At 42.2% G+C, this 25179-nt stretch overlaps 1 protein-coding gene across 6 annotated transcripts; it reads left to right on the forward strand.

Moving 5' to 3' along the window:
- The first annotated feature begins 256 nt into the window (after positions 1 to 256).
- On the forward strand, positions 257 to 24364 carry PATZ1 (POZ/BTB and AT hook containing zinc finger 1). 6 transcript variants are annotated; one of them, XM_063172972.1, is made up of 6 exons: positions 257 to 1542; positions 3875 to 3938; positions 7051 to 7122; positions 9472 to 9643; positions 15293 to 15430; positions 17210 to 24364. In XM_063172972.1, exons 1-6 carry the CDS (start codon positions 257 to 259, stop codon positions 17626 to 17628), a joined length of 2151 nt encoding a protein of 716 aa, XP_063029042.1. In that variant the 3' UTR covers positions 17629 to 24364. The 6 variants fall into 6 exon arrangements, with proteins under 6 accessions (XP_063029042.1, XP_063029043.1, XP_063029045.1 ...); XM_063172973.1 differs by having other exon boundaries at positions 7054 to 7122; XM_063172975.1 differs by lacking the exon at positions 15293 to 15430.
- The last annotated feature ends 815 nt before the right edge of the window (positions 24365 to 25179 follow it).

The following is a 25179-nucleotide window of genomic DNA, read 5'->3' on the forward strand; positions in this document are numbered from 1 at the left end:
CTCCGCGGCCGCAGCGCCTCGTGGCGGCCGGGCCCGGGCGGGGCTCGCGCGGCCGCGCGCGCGCCTCGGCCGCCCGAGCCTTTTGTCTCGCCCCCCCCCGCGCCGCGCGAGCCCCTCGCGCTGTGCAGGGAGCGCCGCGCGCGCGCCGCCGGCCCGGGCAGGGGCGGGGAACGAGCAGGAGGAGGCGGCGCGCGCCGCCGGGCGGCCCGAGAGCGCGCGCGCCCCCTGCGGGCGCCGGCGGGGCGGCGCAGCCCCCATGGAGCGGGTGAGCGAGGCCGCCGCCTGCGGCCCCTCGGCGGGCTGCTACACCTACCAGGTGAGCCGGCACAGCGCCGACGTGCTGCACAGCCTCAACCAGCAGCGCAAGAACGGCGGCCGCTTCTGCGACGTGCTCCTACGCGTGGGCGACGAGAGCTTCCCGGCGCACCGCGCCGTGCTGGCCGCTTGCAGCGAGTACTTCGAGTCGGTGTTCAGCGCGCAGCTCGGCGACGGCGCAGGTGGCGGCGGCGGCGGCGCGGAGGGGAGCGCGGCGGAGGCGGCGGCCGGCGGGGCTGCGGCGGCGACCGGCGGCGCCCCCGGGGGCGGGCGGGAGCTGGAGATGCACACCATCAGCTCCAAGGTGTTCGGAGACATCCTGGACTTCGCCTACACGTCGCGCATCGTGGTGCGGCTGGAGAGCTTCCCGGAGCTCATGACGGCCGCCAAGTTCCTGCTGATGCGCTCCGTGATCGACATCTGCCAGGAGGTCATCAAGCAGTCCAACGTGCAGCTCCTCGTGCCCCCCGCACGCCCTGACATCATGCTCTTCCGTCCGGGGGCTGCCGACCTCGGCTTCCCTCTTGACATGACCAACGGTGCCGCTTTGGCGCCCAATGGCAATGGCATCGCTGGCATGCCTGAAGACGAGGCCACGCGGGCTGCGCTCAGCGCTGCGCAGTCCTCCCTCCCTGTCCTGCAGGGTGTGGACCGCCTGCCCATGGTGGCAGGACCTCTGTCCCCGCCGCTGCTGGCCTCACCCTTCCAGAATGTTGCTGCTAGTGCCCCCACTTTAAGCACCAAGAGGGGCAGAGGGCGTCCCCGTAAAGCCAATCTCTTGGACTCCATGATGTTCGGTAGCCCAGGGGGCCTGCGGGAGGCTGGGATCCTGCCTTGTGGTCTCTGTGGGAAGGTGTTCACGGATGCCAATCGTCTTCGGCAGCACGAGGCCCAACATGGGGTGACGAGCTTACAGCTGGGCTACATAGACATCCCACCCCCACGGCTGGGTGAAAATGGTGTTCCTGGTCAGGACGACCCCGACGCGCCTCGAAAAAGAAGCAGGACGAGGAAACAGGTGGCCTGTGAGATCTGTGGCAAGATTTTTCGGGACGTGTACCACCTGAACCGGCACAAGCTGTCACACTCTGGCGAAAAGCCTTACTCTTGTCCGGTGTGTGGCTTGAGGTTCAAGCGGAAAGACAGGATGTCCTATCATGTTCGATCGCATGATGGCTCTGTGGGAAAGCCCTACATCTGCCAGAGCTGTGGAAAAGGCTTTTCCAGGTAAGAGAGTGCTTGTATGGACATTGACACACACAGAGACCTAGGGAGCTGACTTTCCTGTCCCTTGGAAATGTGCTTTGGATAGTTTGACTATTCCACTTTAGAATGTTTAAAGGAATGAGACTTCCATCATTTCCTCTGAGATGCTGTTCTGCAGTCTCTGGGAAGGGTTTAAAAGTAACGAAGCCATTGAACTGGGAGTCAGTGGCTTCTGGCTAACGTTCCCAGCTTTGTCCCAGAGCTGGTGTGTGCGTGTCCTTGGGCAAGTCAGTCAGGCTCTGCCTCAAATGACTCTTCTGTGAAATGGGTATAGAAATAATTACCTGCCTCACAGAAGTGCCTTGAGATCGCTGATGTGTAGGTAGCTTGAAGGTGCTGTTGAAGTGCAAAATAATACATCTCAAGATTAATATTTTTCTCGTATCCATTTTAAATTTTCTTTTTCTTAACTTCCCTTCATTTCTCTTAGTTCGTAATGTTTTTTATCACCCAAATGTGAAGGAAGAGGTGAGATTTCAAAGGCTGCAGCATCAAGTATCTTTTAATACATGATCTTTGTGTCCTTTGGGTTTACATCCTTCTGAAGGGGATCCTGTTTCTGCCCTGCAACATACGTAAGATCTGTGCATTTAATGTTGCTGATTTTTGTTGTCGCTGTTTGTGGGAGCTAATGTAAAAAGTAGTTTGGTACACGTAGTTGTGATAGTGGTATCTTATAGTCTTGAGTTAATGAATTTGAAACTTTTTTGGAAGTTTGCCGCTCGCTTTGAGTGTAGAAGTAGTGGGGGGAGGGGGATGTGCTCTGCTATTTCTGTACCAGCAGTCGGTTTTCCACGGCACTTGATTTGCTCTGACGTGAGGCAAGGACTCGAGATCTGAAAACAACTCAAAAGGCCACCAGGCTGTGTAAATTGTGGAATTTTGCCCCAGCTCTCTTTTTGATAGAGGGACTTCCTGTTATTGAAATAATTTATGAAAATGTAGCCCCCCCGCTCTCCCTTTTTAAATCGGCAGTAATTAGGGATGCATCTTTATAAGGACTGCGGATTGAGTGATGGAAGGTCACAAAATGAAAATCTCAGCTGTGGCTAGAAGTGAAAGTACTTTTCTTACTATAGCGCTACCCGGGATCGTGTGCCAAGTTTCATTGTTTTCATTGACACTTAAAGATTTCTGCTGTTGCTGTATGAAAGGTTTTTGTCATTAAGGGGAAGTGAGACATCCACGTTGAGTTCTTGTTTTCCTCAGCAAGTTCATGAGAACAGGCGGGAATGCTGTTACAAAAGTTAACAACAAACCCGTTCGCGTATCTGTAAAACCGAAGTATGAATGAAAACTAGAGACTCTTTAAGTTTCAGTATTCACTCCCGAGAGCAGCCAGAGGAAGATGGAAGTGTGATGTGTAATTTTAGTGTCCTTTCCTGCGTTCAGCAGCGCAGCACTGAGGTTGCTGGGCTGGAGGTACCCAGGGACCCCAACCCGTCTGTCCGGTCGCACCGCCCCAGCCCCGCTGCACAGTCCGGCCTGTTCGTGTCTGCAGGGCGTGAATTCCATCCCGCGCCCTCTCATTGGTGCGGCCGGCGAGTTGGGGGAGGAGAGCGTGGAGAACTTGTTTCCAAGCAGTTTTGGTCTCATACAATGAAAAGCTTTCTTCCCACTAGGAGAAACTCCCACCAGGACAATCTGCAGCTCTTCAGTCCTTTCTTCTTCCAAGTAGGCTTTGCTGGTTGTGAAGAATGCTCTAACTTTCTTCAGTAATGATTTGCTCTCCATCGCACCTTCTAGTTGGAACGTTCAGAGCACTTTATTTGTATTAATGCAGTCTCCCTACCAAGTTGTAAGTTAGGAGTGTTTTTTCATCTTGCAGGTGGAAAATGTATCACAGCAACAGAGTTTAGGTAGTCTTTTTGCAAGAGGTGCTTAAAGTTGGCTTTTTACATCTGTGTTGAGGACATAAACCAAAAGGGTGTGATTTTCAAATATTCAGCGCTGTAAATCAAAGTGCCCTGATTGTTAAGGTCTAAAATAGGATTTTGGATGGGAACATGCAGGCTTGAAAATCATAACTTGTATTTCCTGTTTCCTCTGATCATTCAGTCATGATTTCTTCCTGAGAAAATGCTGCTTTTTAGCAAGTTGCAGAGGGTAGATAACAAGATAGAGTCCCAGTTGTTGACAATCTGGTTCTTGGAAAGTTAAATATCACTACAATTGTCATAATAGATACAGCACTGGGATAATTTTTCTTTTTTTTTTTTTCTTCTTTTCTTTGGTGTTAAAATTGTAACTTTAGTACTTGTTTTAAGTGTGCTTATGTGTGTTTTCCTTTAAGGCCAGACCACTTGAATGGACACATCAAACAGGTGCATACCTCAGAGAGACCTCACAAGTGTCAGGTAGGAGCCACAGGGGTTTAGATTGATGTTTGGGTAATCTTTGGCATTGCCTTTATGTGTGCAGACAATTTTGAAATACCATGTATATGTGATTTGGGACAAATGTGTGTAAAGAACAGTGTTCCACAGTGACATCTGCTTTACATCCCTCCCTTCCCCTCTCACCTCATCTACACCTTTGGTGCTCCTGCCTCTCCCCCTTCCACCACTGTTCTTCCCTGCTGTGCTGTCCCAGTCTCACCCTGGATCTCTCACCCAGCCACTGGGCTTGGAGTCCCTGTCACTGATGATTCCCTCCCTTTTTTTTAATTGCAGTTGTTGCCATCAGGAGGCTCCAATGCTGACTTCATTTTTTTTAGAATAACTTCCAAAAAAATTAGTAAATTGTAATTATCATAACTTGTCAAGATACTATTTTGTAAAATTGCATAGCCTTCAGAACATTGCACTGAGCAAAATTGGAAGCTTTTTCTGTCTCAGGGAGAATATGAATAATGACATCACAATATCCTTTGTTGTACAATGTCATAATGTTGTATATGGTTTTTTATAGTTAATAAGGTTGGAAAGATCAAATGAAGGAAGATACTTTGTAATCCATTTATAGAAAGATTTAAAAGGTGCCTGGAAGTATCAATTAACACAAAGTTGAGAATCAGCTTCCACCATCACACATTGCCATCAGAGAGATGTTGGGCAAACTTTTAAAACAGTTGTTGGGCTAACAATCTCCATGCTTGGCTTCTGAAGAAATATTTAATATTTGTCTAAAGAAGCTGAAGCAAGACTCTATTATTTTTTTTTCTTTTGAGGACAGTGAAGGTTAGTGGATTTTTTTCTTCTAAAATATTTAACCCTGTTTTATGAAGCTAGACAATCCTACATGATTGCTGCCTCCTGATCTGCATTGTTGCACGTTTTTACACGCCTGTATTTCCTTCAAATTGTGAGAGTTTTGAAACATGTTGAAATTTTAAGAATCCTGAGAAGTTTTCCAGACAGCTGGAGCCATCTAAAGGTTTCTGTTGACATCCATATGATCTGTGAAAGCCCAGCTCATTTGAAAGGCCATAGAGCTGTCACATTGATTTAACTGCATAAAGCCTTACATTGGCTCAAGTGTCTTGAGATGATTTATGGTTACAGATTTATACAAACCAGAAAATTCCACTCCTAAAAAGAATTCAGAGTGTGGGGACAGTGAACTGATGATGAATGTTTACATCCCAACAGGAACAGACACTCAGCTGATACCAAGATTACTGGCTGAACACTTTCACAGATAGCACAGATAGCTGAGAATTGTCCTTTGCTAGCTGATGACTGATAATTCTTTTATAGTTTAACCTTGATTTAAGAATATTAAATACAAACTGTGTGAATCAGAGGATACACTAAGAGCTCAGAAGTAAAGAAACATGGAAGCTAAGATGGCACAGCCAAGCTCAACTCCATTTCCTTGCACACATGTATTTTGTGATGGCAGTTTCCAAGAGCAGTCTTTCTTACTGTGTGTTATCTAAAGTGCCATAATACTGTCTGCACTGCTCATTTCAGCTAAAGGTACAGGCTATAGGTTACAATCATCAAGACAGAGTTGAGATTGTCCTTCAGGCTTGGGTTGTTCTTGATTTTTGATTGCTTAGGCCTGCAATTTTCGTGAATCTTAAGGTGCAGAAAATTTAATGACCTGTTGTATCTTTGGAGAAAATGCTTTGCAATATCCTGTCAGATTTAGAAAGTCTTCTTGAATAATATCCACAGATCTGCTGTACATTGTAGAAACCACAGAGGGGATGCAGTCACTGAGAACTTGTTCCAAATATGAAAACTGATGAATAAATTGATGATGTTCTCCCTGTGATTATCTCATAATCAGTTATGCATCTGTTCCTTTATATGTATCTAACATAGGATCTGGCCACCAAGAAGGAAAATAGCTTAATATTGGCATGTTGTTTGCCCATTTTCCATTCTCTTTTTCCATTGATTTAGTTTGGCAAATTACCTCCCTCTGAGAGCAGCCTGAACAGCCTTGAGGATCCTTTTTGAGTCTGTTTAGTTCCTGTTGAAAATTCCTGTTATTGTCATGCTTTGTTTATGTTTACTGGAAAAGAGAATTACTCCATAAACAGCAGAGCACTCCAGAATCCTTTATTGTAATGGCATTTTTGAAATTTGTGCTCTGTTATGATTTAAACAAACTGGCCCTTTACATAAACAGCAGAGCACTCCAGAATCCTCTATTGTAATGGCATTTTTGAAATTTGTGCTCTGTTATGATTTAAACAAACTGGCCATTTACCTGAGCTCTAAGGTATCTTTGCAAACTGGTGATAATGTTTTGTTGGTGTGGCATCACAGCACACTTTGGAGTACCAAAAAGTGGGAAGGTGTCAACCCAACTTCAGAATGAATGAAAGTATGAGAAACAGGACAATTTTAAGCTGAACATCAACAGCAATAGTTTTCAGTGCTCAGTTTGTAATCCTGCACTCATCCCCTGAAATAACAGCTGTGCTTCACAGATCTCTCACAAGTATCCTGACTTACAGCACCTCTACACCTGATGCCAAAGCCTTACTCCAGCTTTGCCATTGCTGTTAATGTAGACTCAGATTAGGGAACATCTCCACAGAGCCAAAGCAGCTGAGAAATCAGATCCAGGAAGCTGCTTTGGTGTCCAGGCAAATGGCACTCTGGATCTTTTCCCCTGGATTGTTGCACTGGTGAATTTATACTTTTTTCCCCAGTCTGGCAGTTGAGTTCTGGCTGCAGGAGAAGGAGTGAGTCTGGTTTGTGGCCAGAATGGGGCAGCTCAGTTTCTGCTCCCATGGGATGGGGTGAAGCTGTCAATGTGTGAAAGTCAGGCTGCAGTCTGGGAGCAGTGATCTGAAAATCTGGGCACGTGAAAGAACAAGGGGAGAAAACACAAGTTTGCTCCTCTCAGAGACAAGACAGGTTGTTCATCAGGCAAATTAAATAAAATTAAAAATGCTGGTTAAAGTAAAGCACAACTTAATTGGCATCCCAAGTCCAGTGCGTATCCCATTGATTTCAATGCAGAATGAGTTTCTTCCTGTCCTAATTTCTCTTACTTCCTGCCTATTAGCAGGAAAATGGCAGCCACCATGGAATAAGCTCAGAGACATCCACATCCATAGAAAAGTTGAAACTTCAAGAGGTATTTCTTAAGCAATGTTTTTAAACTTTATATATTCTTTTTGATCTATTTATATACCTGTGCAATGTTTGATAGGAAAGCACTGGAGAGTTTTCTTCTATGATTAACAATTAATGACAAATACTTAGCACTCATTTAGCACTTCACATCTTTCATAAAATAAAACTTTTTTTTTCTCTATACCTTTTATAAATATTAACTATTTGAATATTAACTTTGGGATTTTCTTTAACCCTAGTCCTGTCTCCCATTGTTATGATTCAGCTAAACTGGTTCTTGCTTTTTCCACTGGACTTAATTATTGTTTTTAAGCTTTGTTGCAGATATATTTATTATATAGCTTATCCAAAGGTGAGCTTTACACAACTCAGCAGCAGCAGTGAGAAATCAAACACATAAATTTTTATATTGCTTTTGCCTAAGCTTTCAACTTGTTAAGTTCACTGTGGGATAGATTTGGTTTTACTTTGGCATCGCTGTATTTATGTGATTTGTCTCTGGTCTGCTTCTCATTGGCTAAAGCACTCCCAATGCTCAGGTATGGACCTGCCTGTGGCTCCATTTAGAGTTATTGATGATGGATCTCTGGGCTGTCATTGTTGATACTCTAGTGATATATCTTCAGCTGATAGCCAGCAGATTGATTGGCATCAGTGCTGCAATCCTGCCTTAAGAGAGTGCTTACCTCTAAGAACACTTTAGTAAGTGAAAGCTGCACCTGTTTTGCTCAGTGCTGTGTACTGAGATCACAAATGAAGAGAAATCTTTCATGTTTAAGAATTTGCCTCTTAAACCTCAATACTTGTAATTTATACATCTTTGTCTGGTGGGCATAGTTAAACTGTGCATGTTGCAGAAATCCAGATAATTTTACTGTTGCCCTTTCAATTTCATTAAGTCCTGATCCTCTGGGGTGTTAAGTCTTGTACTTGCTGCAGAGCAGCCTCAGCTCCATGGGAGTTTTCCACACTTCAGCATCTCACAGGATCGAGTGAGTGTAAAGCCTGGTGAGATTGATAGGTGCTTTTCAGCTGCCTTCAGTGGTTTTTGGATTAAGCTCTTGATTAACTGAATTCTATGTAATTACATTATTCTCTTCTGTATTATCAGTTCCACTTACTTGAATTATAATTTTGGAATTTTACTAAGATTGTTACTTTAACAAGTCTTATCTCTATTGAAACAGTGGTTTAATTACACACTGGTATTTAAAAATACAGTTTATATCCAGTTCCCAAGACAGTGAGCAGCCTCATATTATTTTTGGGGGGTTTCTGGTTATATCTCTTAAAACTGTGATATTTTATATGAAGTTGGTGTAAACAAAACACTGTACACTCTTGAATGTCACTGCTCTGGCTTGGTCTGGTTGTTCTGATGTGTGTTTGCTTTTGTTTCTCCTCTTGCACTTGTGAAATGGTTTAGACTATAACCCTAATCCCTTGTGCAGCATATTGCTGGTGACTTATTTCCCTTCACACCTTAGAGACAGAGCAAGCCTTTCAGACCTGGCAGGCCACTGGAACAGGCTGTGGGCACAGCCTGCCTGCCCATTGCTGGGGTTAGAAAAACGGGAGGGAGCTTCACTTACCGTGCAGATTTCAGCTGGAAAGTGGGCAAATAGAATCAATATTACCTTATGCCAAATCAAGCTTGTTTTGTGGCAGTATTGGAATATGATACCTTGACCAGGGGTAAGTTAAAACAAATTACAATGTCATGCAGTTATTTTGATATCTGCTCAGTTTTGAGGCTTCACTGCTACAGTTTGTCTGCACTGCTGCTGTGGATACCAGAGTGACTCTTCCACTGTCTCTTGTCATGTTGTCATCCCAGATAATTCTGTGATCCTTTGTTTGTATGTCTTCACACTCCAAAAGAATTCTGTGTACTGAAGTTAGATTTATGTCATCAAAGAGTAGAATTGAGGAAAATGACAGAGAGGACATTTGAGTGGTTTAAAGTGATTGTAATGGCTCAGTAAAATGGCAGAACTTATTGTAAACACAGCAAAGTGGTTTCTGCTACTTCTTTTGTTAAATATTACTTAAAATTTTAATATCTTTATCCTCAGAAAGGAGCTAAAACCTTACAAGTCTATCTTGGAGTAAGTTTTACTGTCTGTAGTGTGTCAGAGCTGTTTTCTTGCTGCTTTAATTCTTTTGAGTGGTAACATTACAACTTGTGCAATGTGTTGGTGTTCTGAATTTTTTATCTGGGGGAAAATGCATTATATGCATCATCATGCACAGTACCTAAGGTATTTACTCTAAAGAATGCTAAATATATTCAGCAATATCAGTGCTGCCAGCAGAGCTGATGACTGACATGGTTGTGTTACACCTGCAGACCTGCAATGCTTCCTTTGCCACGCGGGACCGGCTGCGCTCACACCTGGCCTGCCACGAGGACAAGGTCCCGTGCCAGGTGTGTGGGAAGTACCTGAGAGCAGCATACATGGCAGATCACTTGAAGAAGCATAGTGAAGGACCAAGCAACTTCTGCACTATCTGTAACCGAGGTAATGAAGAAACTGGTTTTAATTGCACTGGGATGGGCAGCACCCGAGGGGAGCTGTAAGGCTGCGTGACTCTCTGCAGCAGGAGGAGGTTGTACCCTGTTTGCGTCCATACTCTGCTTTTCCTGCTGAATCCTTAACCCTGGAACTGATGGAGCACAGGTCTGGCCTTTTCACATGGCTCCCAAAGAAATCTGAAGCAAATTTTATTTGCTAAATAGCCAGATCCCTCTACAATAACCATGCTTGCTTGCATTGCTGCTGTTCAACACATATCTTCTTTTTTTTTTTTTTCTGTACCTAACCAGACTTGAGCCCTTGCAGTCAGTTTGGAAGAATGTTTTTGTATCTTTAAAATACACATCAAGTTGAAAATCATACATTGAACATAAATCTACATTGTGTTACTAAGTATTACTTAACCTCCTGGTGCAACAGAGTCAAGCTGCTCTTCCTCTTAATTGCTTTGTACTAATGTACATTTCTAAAACATGCTTTGTAAGGAGCACTAGGAATGTGGTTTACCTTTATTTGTACAAATACAATTTTTCACTGTTGGAAGGGACCCATAAAGATCACCAAGTCCAACTCTGCTCCGTGCAGCACTATGTAAAACTAAACCATATGACTAAGCTTGTGAAGCTTTTCCATCTTTTTTGGTACTCTTCAGTTGGAGAGAGTTGGAAATTTAGGCTTTGTGGGATGTAAGGCAAGCTGGAAAAATTATTTTTGACTTACTGGTGGTTTTTTTTTAAGGGATTGATTGACAAGTTCAAAATGCCTTTTTGGCTCACACAGGTATACATAGCTAGTAGGTGTTAGAAGAGATTGCTGCTGTGTTTTGGGATTTGTTTTTTCTGATGAGTCTTTTTCTTGACATGTGTTCTTTTTTCTAGTTAAAGAGAGGTGAAATCTTTTGAGAAAATAAAGTTCTTCTGTGTTTAATGTGCAGACTGTACAGGGAGCTTGTGGAGTTGATGAGTAATCAACATTAAATTGCAAGGGAGGTGTTTCCTAGTTGAACAGTCTGTAAATCCTGAAAGTGATGTTATCAGTGTGAATGGAACAGACATCTGGGTTGAAAATCTTCAGGTTTTGAAGCTCCAGGTAGATGGTGTGAAATGGAGCTTGCCCTCCTTTTCAGAAGGCCTGGCTTCTGAAAAACAGAAGTTTAAGCTTATCCTGATTCTTTTTGTGGCAACAACATGGAAGATATTGTTTGAGATCCAGGTGCTATCCTGCTCCCCTCCCGGTGAACATAGTGCCAGACAGAAACTCAGATGGGCTGGGAGGAATTGTCTTGTTTCCACGATTTGTAAGCTTGAATTTCAACTTAACTACCACTGGATGTCACTGCAGCTCTTTGGAAATGGAGCCAGAGTGACAAAGACAGACCCGGCATTCAAACAATAAAATGACTGAGTGGTTTATTCACATTTTACAAGTCTAAATGTACAGTGGGAATTGAAATAAAATATATACTTCTGTAGAAGGATAGGGAACCTGTTGTACAGCAAACTTTAAGCAACTACTTTCTTCTTACAGTTTGTGTTTTTCTGGGAGTTGTCACAATTGTCTGCTGTGAATTTCAGTTTGCATCAGGATTTAAAACATGTAATTATGAATACTGAATAATGTTAAATTTCATAGGAAGTGTTAAAATTCATAGGAAGGGTAAGCTACAGACTGGATTTATCAAACAGCTGTGTTGTAAACTCATTGTTTTATGCTGTAAATTTTGATAATAGGTTTATGATCAATGACAGCAGAATTTTTAATCCCAGGTGTTCTAGAATCAAAGTATAATGTTCATTGTTTTAAATAATTCTTTTTTAAACCGTAGAGCCTGGCAAGATGAAGTCTAATGGAAGATTTCTGGATTAGAAATATCTGTTTGATAGGCACTGGTGCAGTCAGAAGGCACACACAGTAACCTGGTCACAGCTGTGCCATGGCTGGGGTGCTTGTGCAGAGAGATTTTGTTTATTCTTCCCGTGGCTAATGTGCTGCTGTATTTTTTAATTGAAACTTAGCTGGTTCTGGATATAGTAATTGTCAGCCTCTGGATATAGTAATTGTCAAGCAAGAATGCTCTGCAAGCTCAAGCTGCTTGTGGAGAGAATTTTGGATGTTGGCCACTTTAAAAAAAAAAAAAAAAAAGTGGATGGAAAGGTGACATTCGTGGTGTTAATGACAGCCTCAAACTCCCTGAGTTTATCCCACTGGACTGAAGGCTTTGCTGTGGACCTTAATGAGGTGTCTGGTGTTGTTTTAAAGGTTTGATGGCTTTAGGAGATGGGGATGGAACCCAGTACCTGGCAGAAAGCTGTAGCCAGTAGTTTGCCATGTCATGTCGCTCATTTCTTTATCACACCTATTTCTCTTACAATGTTGTGGTATAATTTTAAAAAACTACCAGCTGTGAGTTGTTTTTTCCAGGTTGTGTTCTTACTTGAGGTCTTTATGCTTGGAGTAATCATGGAAGCAATTAAATCTTGTTAAATCAGGGAAACAGTGAAGTGGTTCTGGGGAGTTTTGTGTTGGGTTTTTTCCCCCTGGGATTTTGGGGGTTGTTTCTTTTTCTTTTTTGGTTTGGTATTTTGTTGTTGTTGGTTTTTTTTCTTAAAGAATTTGTCTAAAATGTGCTTAAAAAATGAATCCTCAAGCCTCACATTTTTAGACAAATTCTCTTTAATTGGTTTAAATAAAGAAGATGTGCTCCTGTTGTGTTCTCACACAGTCTTTTACCATCCTTAGGAACTTTATTTGCTTGGTTGGGCTTTTTCAAAGTATTCCAGAGATTAATGACTTTGGTACTTAGTAATGACACCTGCAACTCAGAACTTGGGGTTGTGTTTCAAACACATACACATTGTTTGTTTCACAGAATTAAATTAGTTAGGAAAAGGGTAAATATTCCAATCACAAATGAGGATTTATTTTTTCACACTGAGTTCTTGTACATTCACGGGGGACAGAATGCAGTAAATAAAGTAAAAACATTCTCCTCATGTTCCAGCTAAATCCAAATTACAATTTTTGAACAAGGATCATCCTGCAATTATTTCTATAGTTTATCTCCTTATAGACCTTATCTAAGAGATCAAGGGACAGGTCCCATTTATATAAAGGAGATCATTTCCTCTCTATACATGTTTTTAATATTGGTTCTTCTGGTATGAAGAAATAATGTTTTGCAAAGGGGAGAGATGTGTATGAGTAAAGCAATAAATACATTCCTGCTCTGAAAAATACTGCCACTTTATCCTCTGACTTTGCTCTGAAAGAGATTTTAAGAGTGAAGGATTATGGTTTATAAACCCCCATCTTCCTAGGACAGGCATTCATAATTAAAGTCTGGTGGAGATAAAAAGGCCAGTCCTAAGTGCTTCAGGAGAAAATTAGGATGAAAACAACCCCAGAAAAGTCTCCCTTGAACCAGTTTCCCATGAAGCAGTTTGCATTCTTAGGGTTTTGATGGAAGTTGATGACTCACATGTTCATCTGCCAAGTGCATAAAGGGGAGCTAACACACTTTGCAGCAGTTTCCATTCTGTAAAACAATGAACTCTACAAATAGAACTGCAGAGTTCAGAAAAAAACCCTCTGTGCAGAGATTACAAGTTCAGATTTTCCTGTGTCAGTTTGGTGTAGAAAAGCACTGAATACCTGCATGTAGTCCTTTTTTAATGGCTGGCAGGGAGATTTTAATGCATTGCTGCATGAGAGGTTGATCTCAGCATGCATGTGGTTATTAGCCACATGTGTGAAATAAGGAAAGCACCTCTCAGGTGGAAGTGTCACCATTGTATCTGTACACTGTGCCCTTTGCTCTGCCAGTCAAAGACTGTTCTTTCAGCTCTGCAGTGAATTTTTGGTATTTGTAGGAATATATTCTCGTGCTGCCCAGTGAGATTTTCAATGCAGCATTTTGTATCTGAGGGTAGGCCTTGCATTATTTCAGAGGATAATATCCTTACATGAATTCCCTGCATCACTTGGCCTTGGTGATTCTGCTCCATTGTATTTTGAGAGTCACATGTTCTTGGTTTTATCAGTTGTGATTGATCTACTTTCTGTACTTTTATCTTCAGCTCAGGGGTGCACAGTATCTACCTCTGGTTCATTCTCAGCAGCCTGCCCCTTTTCCCTTCAGCAGCTTGCTGTGGAGTTCTTGCTTTGCAGGTCCTGTATACATAATTCTTAATAACCTCTGGATAAAAGTCAGGGTAGAGGGGTATTCTGTGTGCTAGACACAGGGAAATCTAGTGTAAAGCCACATTCATTATTAAATTCAGCACCTGAAACTAACAGCTGCAGTCAGAAAATCCACCCCAGAGAGGTGTGTAGTACTTGCTTTGCAGCATTCCTAATATATTACTATATATCATCAAATGTAAATGCAGTTATATCACTATAAAAATGGCTTTCTGGTAGAATATCTACTCATATTTTAAGGAAAATATTGTTATGAAAGTTCTCTTGCAAGGGCTTGTGCTGCAAATGCTATATTGGTTTAAAAAAAATCTAGGGCTTGGGTTTTCTCTCTCCAGAAGGGGAACCTGCATCTCTGGGTCTGCACTGGTGAACCTTGTGTTGTGCTCTTAGTTGTTAGTGGGAAATATTTCTAACAAGAAAGTGCCATAATACTCTGTTCAAAGTATAACAGAAAATTAAGCTGCTTGGTGGTGGCAGCTTTACCTCTGTAGGAAGTCTTTAAAGCTCTGCCTCCTATATGGTCCAATGTGCTAGTAGTGACTGCAAATCTTATTCAGGTTGAATTTAAAAACTTTCAAAGTATATGTGAGATAATTCCTTGCATTAAAAAAAAAAACCAACATGAGACTTGAAGAAACATTTTAAAAAGCACACACACAAATGTAAAAACCTGCTTTGTTCAGAAATCAATTGTTTGATATATATGTTTTTATTTTCAGTGTTTGGTGCTTACAGATCAAGAGCTAATAAAAATACTGAAATTTATTTTTAGTACTTTTTGTTAACTGTAGACAAAATATGAGTTCTAGTATATTTTTTTAAACTCAGGGTGAGCTGACTGCAGGAAATATTTTTCAAAAACTACTATTGAGCAAAAGTGTATACCTTAAAAAGTCAATAGTTTCAGCTTTCTGCCTTCTAGAAGTTGCTATAAGTGCTATAGAAACCTAAGGGGAAAAGCACACTAAACCAACAAGGGTTCTCAATAGATAGCATTCCTTCAGACCCTAAGAGCACAAAATCAACTAATTGGAACTATCTTCCAATGTATTATCAGATGACAAAAATATTTTTAACTAAAAAATAAACCAGCAGAAAAATGGTGAAGAGACGTGGGTGCCTTTTTGTATGATGTCTCTTCTGCCTCTTTTCCAGAAATTTCATGTCACCTGCTAGGTTTGCTTACACAGAATTTGTTTTTAAGGAGGCTGCTCTCTCTTTGTGACTAACAAAAAGCAAACTCAGTCTGATGAAAAGTGTGCATTGCATTTCTGCCTGAGGATGACAGGACTCCTACGTGAGCATGTCACAGGGAACTGGTGGAACAGCAGCTTTAAAATAGGGAGCAGGAGCAAGAGAAAGATTAAAGGAACAGGGAAGGCAGATGTGTGTCTTTGCTGGTGGCAGGATCTCATCTCCTTTTATCTTGTTTAGGTTTCTCCTCTGCCTCCTACTTAAAGGTCCATGTTAAAACCCACCACGGTGTTCCCCTTCCCCAGGTCTCCAGGCACCAGGAGCCCATCCCGAATGGGGGAGCAGCGTTCCACTGCGTCAGGACCTATGGCATCAAAGGCAAGAGACTCCTGCTCTGCACCTTGCTGCTCTGGGCAGGGCTTTGTGGTGTGGGTGTCGGGCTGGGCACGAGAAACGGGAGGGAGGAAGGACAGGGAAATGCTGGAGAGAAGCTTAGGGAGATGCAGGGAAATTCCATAGCACCATGTAGGATATCATACCTGTCATTGCACAGCTGATTTAACAAGTCTAGGGGAAGGAAATGGGCACAGGAGAGTATGTGAAGCTTTGGCAGCTTCTTCAGTTTGGGAGATTGAAAAAGCCATGTTAGTTCATCTTGACCCTCTTCCTTGGAGCAGTCAGCATCTTAATTTTGCCTGAGGGCAAATTTGTTAGTCCCACTCCCCTTGAGTCTTGCGTCAGTCAAAGCCCGTTTGTGGTTTTGCCAGGAGCCATACTGTACATGCAGCCAGCTGTCTGTAGCTAAACTTACCCTTCTAAATGCATTGTTGGGGAGGAGAGGTGAAGGATGATGATAGTACCAGTGCTTTCTTGTTTTGACATTCATTTAACTGGGTGGGGAGAAAAAGTTGTTATTGTAAGCATAGCCAAGTTAAGCACTGCTTAACTTCTGAATAAGTAAAGCAGTGTGTTTGCCTGTGTAGAATAGCTTTTTGCTTCCTGGTTTGAGCTGTCAGTATTCCTGGTGAAAGTGAAACATCAGAAAATTCTTCAAAGCCATGGTTGTTCTGTTTTTTTCTTGCCCAGGAGAACACAGAGGGCTGGGTTGAACAAACACTGTGCCAGCAGAAAGCTTGAGTTGTGTAATTTTTCTGTTGAAGTCTTGATAGAGTTACTACAGAAGCCCTTTAGTTTTGGGTGGTGTGCTGACTTAACAAGAGATTTATTCCAGCTCAGTGGTGTATTGATTTCATGCATATCCTGTTAGGTTTGTAATGCTGAGTCCAGAGCAAATCTGTCTTTTGGGTTGTGCCAAGTGGTTCTTTGGTCTCTCAGAGTTAATAGTAGATACAGCCTGTTTGTATTCAGAGACTCCTTTAGTGTCTGGGTTTCTCACGCTCATTCACATGCACTGAGCAAAAAAGTGTGGACAAACTTCCCTGGCATAATGCCAGAGGAGAATGGGAAGACTCCAAACATACCAGGGGCTTTGCCAGGAAATATATCCAAATAACTTAAATAATGTCCCTAACCTCTCTGCTGTTTTTCACACTGCAGTATTTAAAGATAGAACAATTTTAGGTTGTGAAGTTAACTTCTAACAGTGTTGCACTTGTGAAAAAGAGTTTCTTGAGACTAAATGGAATTGCACTTCTTAAATTGCAGTAGCTCCCTGATGTTTTGCTGAATGTTTCCAGGTTTCTTCACATCTTGCTGCAGCCTGTTGTACTTCATGAAGTTTCTAGGCTCTCCCCCAAAGTATCAACAGCATTTCAGGAGTGTGCAAGTGAATTACACAGTTGAAAACTCATCATTAGGACCATCCTTTTGTAGTGTCTGAGGTGTAAACATTGTGAGACATCCTTGGGATTCAAGAAGTGTTGTATGAACCAGCCATTATGGTTGCATTCAGTACCATGACAAATCCCTGATGAAACCCCAGCTGTTGCTCTGATAGCAGCCTGGTGGTTTGGAAAGGGGACCTGTGCTCAAGGGCTCTAGGATGTGAGGGATTGGATGTTAAGTGTGTATCACTCTGTTGTGACAGGCATTCATGTGATCAGGTGGTAACCAATCTAATTTATTTTAATGCATGCTAAATTATCTTCCTTTGGGAGCCAAGATTCTGAGAACTTCTCTCTTTTCTTTTTCCCGTAGAAGGCCAGAAATGTTCACATTCGGACCCGACTGAGAGTTCTGATTCATATGGAGACCTCTCTGACACCAGTGACCTCAAGACTCCTGAGAAGCAGAGCACCAATGGGTCCTTCTCGTGTGACCTGGCAGTCAGCAAAAACAAAATGGAGATGGAAGGAGAGAAGAAGTACCCGTGCCCCGAATGCGGCAGCTTTTTCAGATCCAAGTCTTATCTGAACAAACACATACAGAAAGTGCACGTCAGGGCCCTTGGTGGCCCTCTGGGGGACCTGGGTCCTGCTCTGGGATCCCCCTTCTCACCCCAACAGAACATGTCTCTTCTGGAGTCCTTTGGGTTTCAGATCGTCCAGTCAGCATTTGCATCATCCCTTGTGGATCCAGAGGTCGACCAGCAACCAATGGGGCCAGAGGGGAAATGAGATCAGTTGGATCTTAAAGCAAAGCAGCAGTCTGGCTCTGATGATAAGATGCTGTGAATGAAAGGAAATAATGAAATTTGGTTCTATAGCTGAGAATTTTTTATTCATTTTAGCTTCCTTCTTTGTCTCATGCCCTACCCCACCTTTAAACCTTCACTGGGGAGAGGGAGAAAATGCTTCTTTAGCTGATAAATTACAGAAGATGGTGGCCTTGAATAGGAGATATGACCCAAAACAAATGGAGCTTTAGAGGCTGCTGGTGGTGTTTTCCTCGTGTTCTTTGAGAGTAATCAGGAGTTACCAGCACTGGTCTGAGATGAGACAGTCCTAGTGACCGAGGCACCCGGGGAGCTGCAGCTACAGGGAGCTGTGATTTTGTTCTCCCTCTATTCCCCTGCCCTCCCTAAACTCCCCCAGAAAAACAGTAAGTTTAAAAAACAGACCCATTATTGAAAATAATGTTAAGTAAAATGCCCCATGGTTCCTAGCAGGTTACAATGCAGTTGTCCTTTTAAAACCAGAAACATTTAAAGAAGGTGAGAGAATTTGATCCCCTTCTGCCTTTGTGAGGCTGTGAGTGCTGCAGCAGGACTGAACTGCTGAGAAAAATCACCTTACAGAACAGGTTGTTTTTATTACTTTTGACCATTAAACTTGCTGTCAGGTTTTTAATTCTTTATTATTATTATTATTATTTTAGGACCTGTTGTAGTGAATTGCTACTGAAAAGCCAGTCTAAGGCGGTACACAGAGCACTCGTAAAGCAGCAGTCACATTAGGGTTAGTATGAGATTTTTTTTTTTTTAGATGTACTATAATTAATAACTTGGCTAGTTGGTTGTTTTAAGTCTATGAAAGAAATAGTTTTTATTAAAATAAAAAAAAAAAGAAAAAAAAAAAGGAAGGAAAAATACCATTACAGTCTGGTTGACTGGTGCTCATTTTTCATGTGGGGACCTAGGGGATGAACACGATCAGCTATCGGGTTAACACTATGTACCACTGACTTGTTTAGTGTGAATAAACCCAGGGGTTCACAGAGTGATTTTGATTTAATTGGATTGGACTCTATTAAAGAAGTTAGTATGTTACTTTGCATCCCCTCGTTTTGTCTGGTTTTTGAGCAGTTTGGCCACCTGTCCAAAAGGTGTGCAAATGAGAGCCAGTAATGAAATGTGAATCCCACTCTGCACTGTGCTGTATTCTCAGTGAGCTGGGCTTTTTGGCCAGTTGTGCTCTCCTGACCTGTCTCTAGTCAGGTTTGCAAAAGCCACTGTTACTCCTTTCTTTTCCAAATGAGGTGAGAATTGCAAACAGCATCTCTTTGAAAAATAATTGATTACAAAATGCAAAGAAGCTGCACTCCAGGCTGTTGGACATTCCATTTAATCTGAAAATACCACTTGTGCAGAAATAATGTCCTTTCTTGACCCTCCCTTTCCTTCCATGTAACTAGTCATGGTTTTATGTACCAAACCCAGGTATAAATGTTGTTTAACACAGGGTTAGGAGTTAGGAATACTCTGAGTTTTAATTATGGTTCTGCTGTTGATGCTCAAAGTCACAAAGAACAGTTTCCTGAATTTATTCCTTATTTTCATATCTGTGAAGAATCTTCTCTACATCACAATTGTTGAGAGAGTTATTGAGCAAAGGTTTAAGTAGTGATTTGGTAAACCGCTTTGTGTATTGAATGTTTCCAAAAAGGCCATTCTGAGAGCCCATGTCCTGCCCCAAACATGCATCCCATGAGACAATATCTGCCTCCATCATTAGTGCAGTGCTGGAGCAGACCCTCTTGGACCAGGTTCTCATTTGCTGCAGGAGATTTGTGTGTGCAAACATGCACAAAGTGTTCTTGTGCCACTGCCTGCATTGCCCAGGTGCTTCTAACCCAAACCCTGCAGCTGATGCTTCACTGATATTCCAAATTTGGTTTTATGTTAGAATTAGAGAGGCCTTTGTAAGTATATGGATTTTGGAATTACATTCTAAATTCTACAGAGTTAGAAGACCCAGATTCCCTCTTGTAAGAAGCTACTTTTTGTACTTGCTCTCCACTATTATAAATCAAGGATGAATAATCCATGGCTTTCTCTTTATAGCACCAGCACTTTCTAAATTGAGAGCATGTTGCAGTGGACTTGATGTTTTGCTATTAATCTGTGTTGGGAGACTGAAGGACATGTTCTTCTCCAGTCATCTCCTCCCAGAATCCTGCAATAGGTATGAGCCTCATTTAAAAGGAAAAAGCAGTGAAACAAACAAACCCCACCACTAAAGCTTCATGGAATTGCTCTTGTACTGGTAAGATTAGTAGACAGGTAAAAACAGAATATCTTAGACAAGTGACAAAACTTTTTAAAATACCTTACAAATCTAGTGCTGAGACAACCGTGTAAGCTCCTGAGCAAATCAGGAGAGAGGCTTTCCAGTCAGCACAACAATTTGTTGGGATTAGCAAATGCAGCTGCAGTCACTGATTTACTAATAGCTCATAATTAATCCACAAGGGAAATTTCTGTTGAACTGAGGCTGTGTGCTGAGAGACAGAAGTTTTTGTCCCCAGTGTTCCTACATGCACTCAAAGGTGCATTAATCAAAACTCCAAAAGCAAGTCCAGAGTACAGAACACTTTCATCCTACATTTATTTCCCCTGACTTTAGTGTTACAAGTGGGCTGAGTTTTGGCTGTATCTATCAGAATTTAATTTTGAATGCTACAGAATTTGACCTGGTGAAACAAAAGCCTTTATCTGAAAACCAAGCCTTCAAAAACACTGTGTATTCTGCTTGTCAAAGAAAATGCTTACTAAGTTGTCATGAATACATTGAATGAAAACTACTTACTTCTCAGTCTAGTGGACAGGGAAACAATTAGGCAGGAGGTTAACAATCCTGAAATGACAGTTCTAGATCATCCTGGTGTAAATGGGAGAGATTTGTACCAACACAGGAGGCTGGTGCAGCCCAGTGCCAGCAGGAAATTGGGCAGATCTTTAGCTGTGCTGTGTTTTCAGTGCTTTTTGCTTCTTTGGGGGCATACTGTTCCATTCTGGACAGTAATTTAATCTACATGCAAATTCTCTCTATTGTGTACTTTGGGAAATGCCTGTTTCTTATAGAACACGAGACAGATCCAAAGAGAGAACTCAGCCTCACAAGTCCAGAGTTCAAAGGGAAGTATGTAACATGCCTTGAGCTGCAGCTTGTTGCCATGACATTTGATTTTTAATTGGTGTGTAGATGATAGTTCTGATTTGGGCCACTCTCCCTTCCTTGCCTTCCCCTTTGCAGGGACTGCAAGCCAATGTTTGAGTTGGTGCACATATTAAGAATGAAAGTTCAGTTCATGCAAATTTAAATCATCAGACTTGTAGTATTTGTTTGTATTATAGGAGTCCCATAACTCTCATCTGAGGCTCAAGCCTTGTGTATTAGGTATGATGAAAACATCTTCAGTCGTTCATAATCTAAATATTAAAGACAAGAAAGGAATAGATGCTTATAAGAGAATGAGTGAAAGATTAAGGACTAAAAACCACTTGCATGCATGCTTAAGTGTTGTCTTAAATGGGAGGGCACAAACTTCTCAGGCTTTTGTTGCCTGAATTGATAAATGTTAATCCAGAACAAATGTAAGGTGAAGCAATTTAATGTGAATTTATTCTCTACTCAGTTAAATTAGGTGACGTGACCTTGCATTTGTCATGTCTTAAATGTGTGCAAACAGTGTGGCTCACCTGACACATGGCAATGTGCATGGGAGCTCTCAATCCTAAGTGATTTGCCCATGATGATATGGGAAATTGATAGCAGAACCAGAAATTGAACACAGATTTTTCCTTCTCTCAATCCAGTGCCTTAATTATAGTAGGGCAAAGTATTATATGTTGGGGGGATGGGTTTTTTTGGTTTTTAAAGCCTAGAACTATTAAGATGGTGTGGAGTTGGTCTTCCTACCAATCTTTTGAATAATTGTAAATGCCCAGTCACAATTTTAGACCTGTTTGAGTGCCAGTGACTTAGGGAATATTTGTTATTTCCCATGTATTCCCTGAAATTATTGTTCCTCCCTCAACTGCTGTCAGCAGTAAGGAATGACTTGAATAGAAGAGCTGTGTAACTGAATGTCTATAACTCAACTAATTGAATTGCTAGTATGAAAGCTAACCTAGATTTTGTAGGCTCTGTTGTAACTTTAGTGTCTTGTTTTTTCACTAAATCTTTGTTCCTAGAATTCAGTATCTAAACTTACGTCTTGAGTCGGGAGTGGGGTACCACTTTCAGCTTTAATTTTTTTTAAGGTGCTTGCTTGAGGAAGTAGATGCCAAAGTAAATTTCAAAGGAACTCCAGACTTCAGTGTTGGAAGAATGAATGGAGAGCAAGAGTTCTCCTTGGGTTTCATGAGAGAAAAATGGACAAAGTAAAAAACAGCCACCAAAATTCTAAGTAGTGAAACAGGAAAGGTTTTTCTTTACCACCCACCAAAATAATAAAATATTTTCAATTGTCACCATGGCATAAAGTCTGAGAGCAAGTGCCAAACAACACAATGTGCTGGCTTGTTCAGCATTATAATTATACCTTAACAGCATTGTCAATACCCAAATGTAAATTAAGCCAGCTTAGTACTGCTCCCCTTTTTCTTGGGCACAATACCTGTATTTTATTTGAACAGAGCAGAAGCTCACAGTGAATTTCTGAGCTTAAGCTCTCAATTCTACCCTGAGAGACAAAACAAATGAGCAAAGAGGGGGGAAAAAATAAACCCACAAGGAAAACTTGAAAACAAATTCTGGAATACTCCAGTGTCTCTTGAAAGAGCCACGTTTTTTAATCCTGAACATCCTTTTCAAAACAAGATCCTTCAGCTGTTGTGAATGAGCCCTTGGGAACTGATTTGGCTTCCAGCCCAGTGTGCTGCAGCTCCCTGGCCCTGTGAGAGGGCAGCATGTTCCAGAGGATCCAGAGGGAGGGGCAGCAGTGCTGCTGGGCTGCAGCCACAGGTACCAGCACTGCAAAGTGCTCTGTGCCTGCTGCTTTCATCCTCATCCTCACCCTCCTCACATCCTGTGCATCCTGCTTGGATGTGTGCAGCTCTGCAAGGGCTGTTGGCTGTAAAACAAACAGGAGCTATTTGGCTAAGAACTGAAAAGAGAAAGCAGCACTGTAAAAGAGTGCTGTGCCATAACTGCAGTGATGCAGCCCTGGCTGTCAGGGGTTGTGCTGATGGTTGCATTGGTTATGGCACATAGTGAAAAACCACAGCTGTGCACTCTGTGGTGGCAGGCACTGATGGCCTGTTTGCCAAGCATTAACTCTCTGTGTCATCTCTAGCCTCTTCCTGTCTGTGTTCCTGTCTGTGAGATGAGATGATGATAACCTTTGGGTGAGAACGTGCCAATATTTAATTGATGTGCCATATTGTGCTGCACAATTGTGTTGCTGAACTCTGTCACAAATGTTTGGCCTCACTGACTTCAGATGTAATGCAAAGTTAAACAAACATTTGGCCACATTTTTCCTGAAAGTTGTGATATTTAAATTTATTTAAAGACTGCCTGGCACTGTTGATCTGCTCTCAGGGTTTATGTGAACGAAGCTTTTCCTGGGCGGCCTCCACACTTGTACTGCAATTTTGGAGACCTGGAAGTGCTCTGAGCCAGGATATGCTGAAGGAGGGAGGTAACTGGAGTCTCAGTGATGCTCCAGTGACTCCCTCCCAGCTCCTGTGTTCCATGTGGACCATGGAGTCACTTCATGCAGCCACTGGCAGCCATAAATGCTCTTGAGCATCCTGCAGTCACATAGTGACCTTGGGTAAGTGATTTTATAATAAATCAATCTCATGCTTGCTAATACCTTTTTGGCTGCTGTGTCTACAAACTGGTGCCTTCTCCAGGCTAATTTTACATGCCCTCTGCAAAGTTGTCAGACTGACTGCTGGCTCTTGAGGAATCAACCAAGCCTTGCTCTTGGGCTCAGAATTTTTCTTCGGTACTGTTGTAATCTGAAAGTTTGCTGCAATTAGTGCAAATACCAGAGTAAGAGAGAAAATAAAAGGCTGTTCTTAGATGTCTTGTAGAGTGAACAACTGAAACATGAGTGTGGGATGAGCCAGGAAAACTGGTATTTTTCCCTGGCTGCACGCCATATGGAAGAGACAGTGCCTTGGAAGGGAAGGAGCAGAGAAGTTTGCCATTGGCTCTGATGAATCCCAATCCTGCTTCTACTGAAGGTGCTGGGAATCCTCCCATTGTCTTCAGTGGAGCAAGAAAGGATCTTAGGTGAGGATGGATGACTCTTTCCCTACTTGAATGAAGTCTCTTGCCTATTTATGGGCCTGCTTCTATTGAAACCGAGCCTGTTTTAGCCTTTTTGGGTTCTTAGGGACCTGTTTGTATAAAGCAACTTACCTACCTATCTTTTTTTTTCTATTGTGTGTATTTTTTTGTATGTTCTGTTGGAAGGTGAAGCCTCTGTAGAAGGGGATACAAAACCTGATTTTTAAATAGTAATAAACCAAAAGAGAATTAAACTCTGCAGGCTGCATGCATTCATTTCCTGGAGATGGAGAGACCATGAGTGCACAGAGATGGCCTGGACTTCTCATATCTCAAAATCATCCCCTTTTCAGAGACAATTCTGCCTTTGCACATTTCCACAGCTCTGTGTGAGAATTCATAGTGTGGTGGGCAGGTTGCAAAACTGTGTATCAGGATTGCCTTATTTTGACTAGGCAATTCTTTCTCTGGCACTGTGTGGTGAGGTTTCTCATTTCAGCATAAGTGGATGGAGTAACAAATATCTGTGAAATTTGGTATTGTCCTCACTGAATGGCAGTGAAATAAAACTGAGGTCATATTAATAGAGTTTTGCTTCTGGCCTGCCTACCTCAGGTGCTGAAGTCAAATGCAGAGTGTTTCAACTCCACACTCTTATATACACTAAAGAAATAAGTGCAAGTGTTAAGTGAAACTTTATTAAACCTTTGTTTCTTCCTGGCTTTTTACCACCTCATGGTGTTACCAGATGGAGCCTTAACTTTCTAAAAGAATGGCAAACTCAAGACAAAATAACAACAGAGGTTTGCCTGTTCTGTAAACATCCTTAAAGGAACAGTGTGTTTGCTTTTGCAAATGGATGTAAAAAAGCCCATGTGCCTATGTCAGTCATGAAAAAGGCTATCTCTGCATGCTTGTGGCATGTGTGTGACCCAGAGAAAACACAGATTTGCTTTCTTCAACAGGAAAGAAAGGGCAACTTCCCAAAATAAACAACTCCTCCCACAGCCTTCAGACAAACACCTGTGGAGTCTTTCGCAGTACCTGTGGTTTTATCTGCTTTCAGGTCAGCTAAGAAACAGAATCCAGAGTTGTGAGCTCTGCACTGTAAATGTCCCTGAATGCTGCACTTTATGAAGAAGCAGCAGTAGCTCCACTGCAAGGTTTGGTCTCTGCTTCTCTGCTCACACTGAATTACAGACCCATTACCAAATGAGTCTCTGCTCTGCCCTCATGCTGATGATTCCAGTCCTGGTCCCAAAG

This window comes from Melospiza melodia, chromosome 20 (assembly GCF_035770615.1).
Source record: "Melospiza melodia melodia isolate bMelMel2 chromosome 20, bMelMel2.pri, whole genome shotgun sequence".
Classification (NCBI taxonomy): Eukaryota; Metazoa; Chordata; class Aves; order Passeriformes; family Passerellidae; genus Melospiza; species Melospiza melodia.

Bases quoted from the DNA above. Each gene is read 5' to 3' on its own strand.
- PATZ1 (XM_063172972.1), top strand. From the start codon at position 257: ATGGAGCGGGTGAGCGAGGCCGCCGCCTGCGGCCCCTCGGCGGGCTGC. The intron at 3,939-7,050 runs GTAGGAGCCACA...CCTGCCTATTAG, and splicing joins AGAGACCTCACAAGTGTCAG to CAGGAAAATGGCAGCCACCA. The intron at 7,123-9,471 runs GTATTTCTTAAG...TTACACCTGCAG, and splicing joins AAAAGTTGAAACTTCAAGAG to ACCTGCAATGCTTCCTTTGC.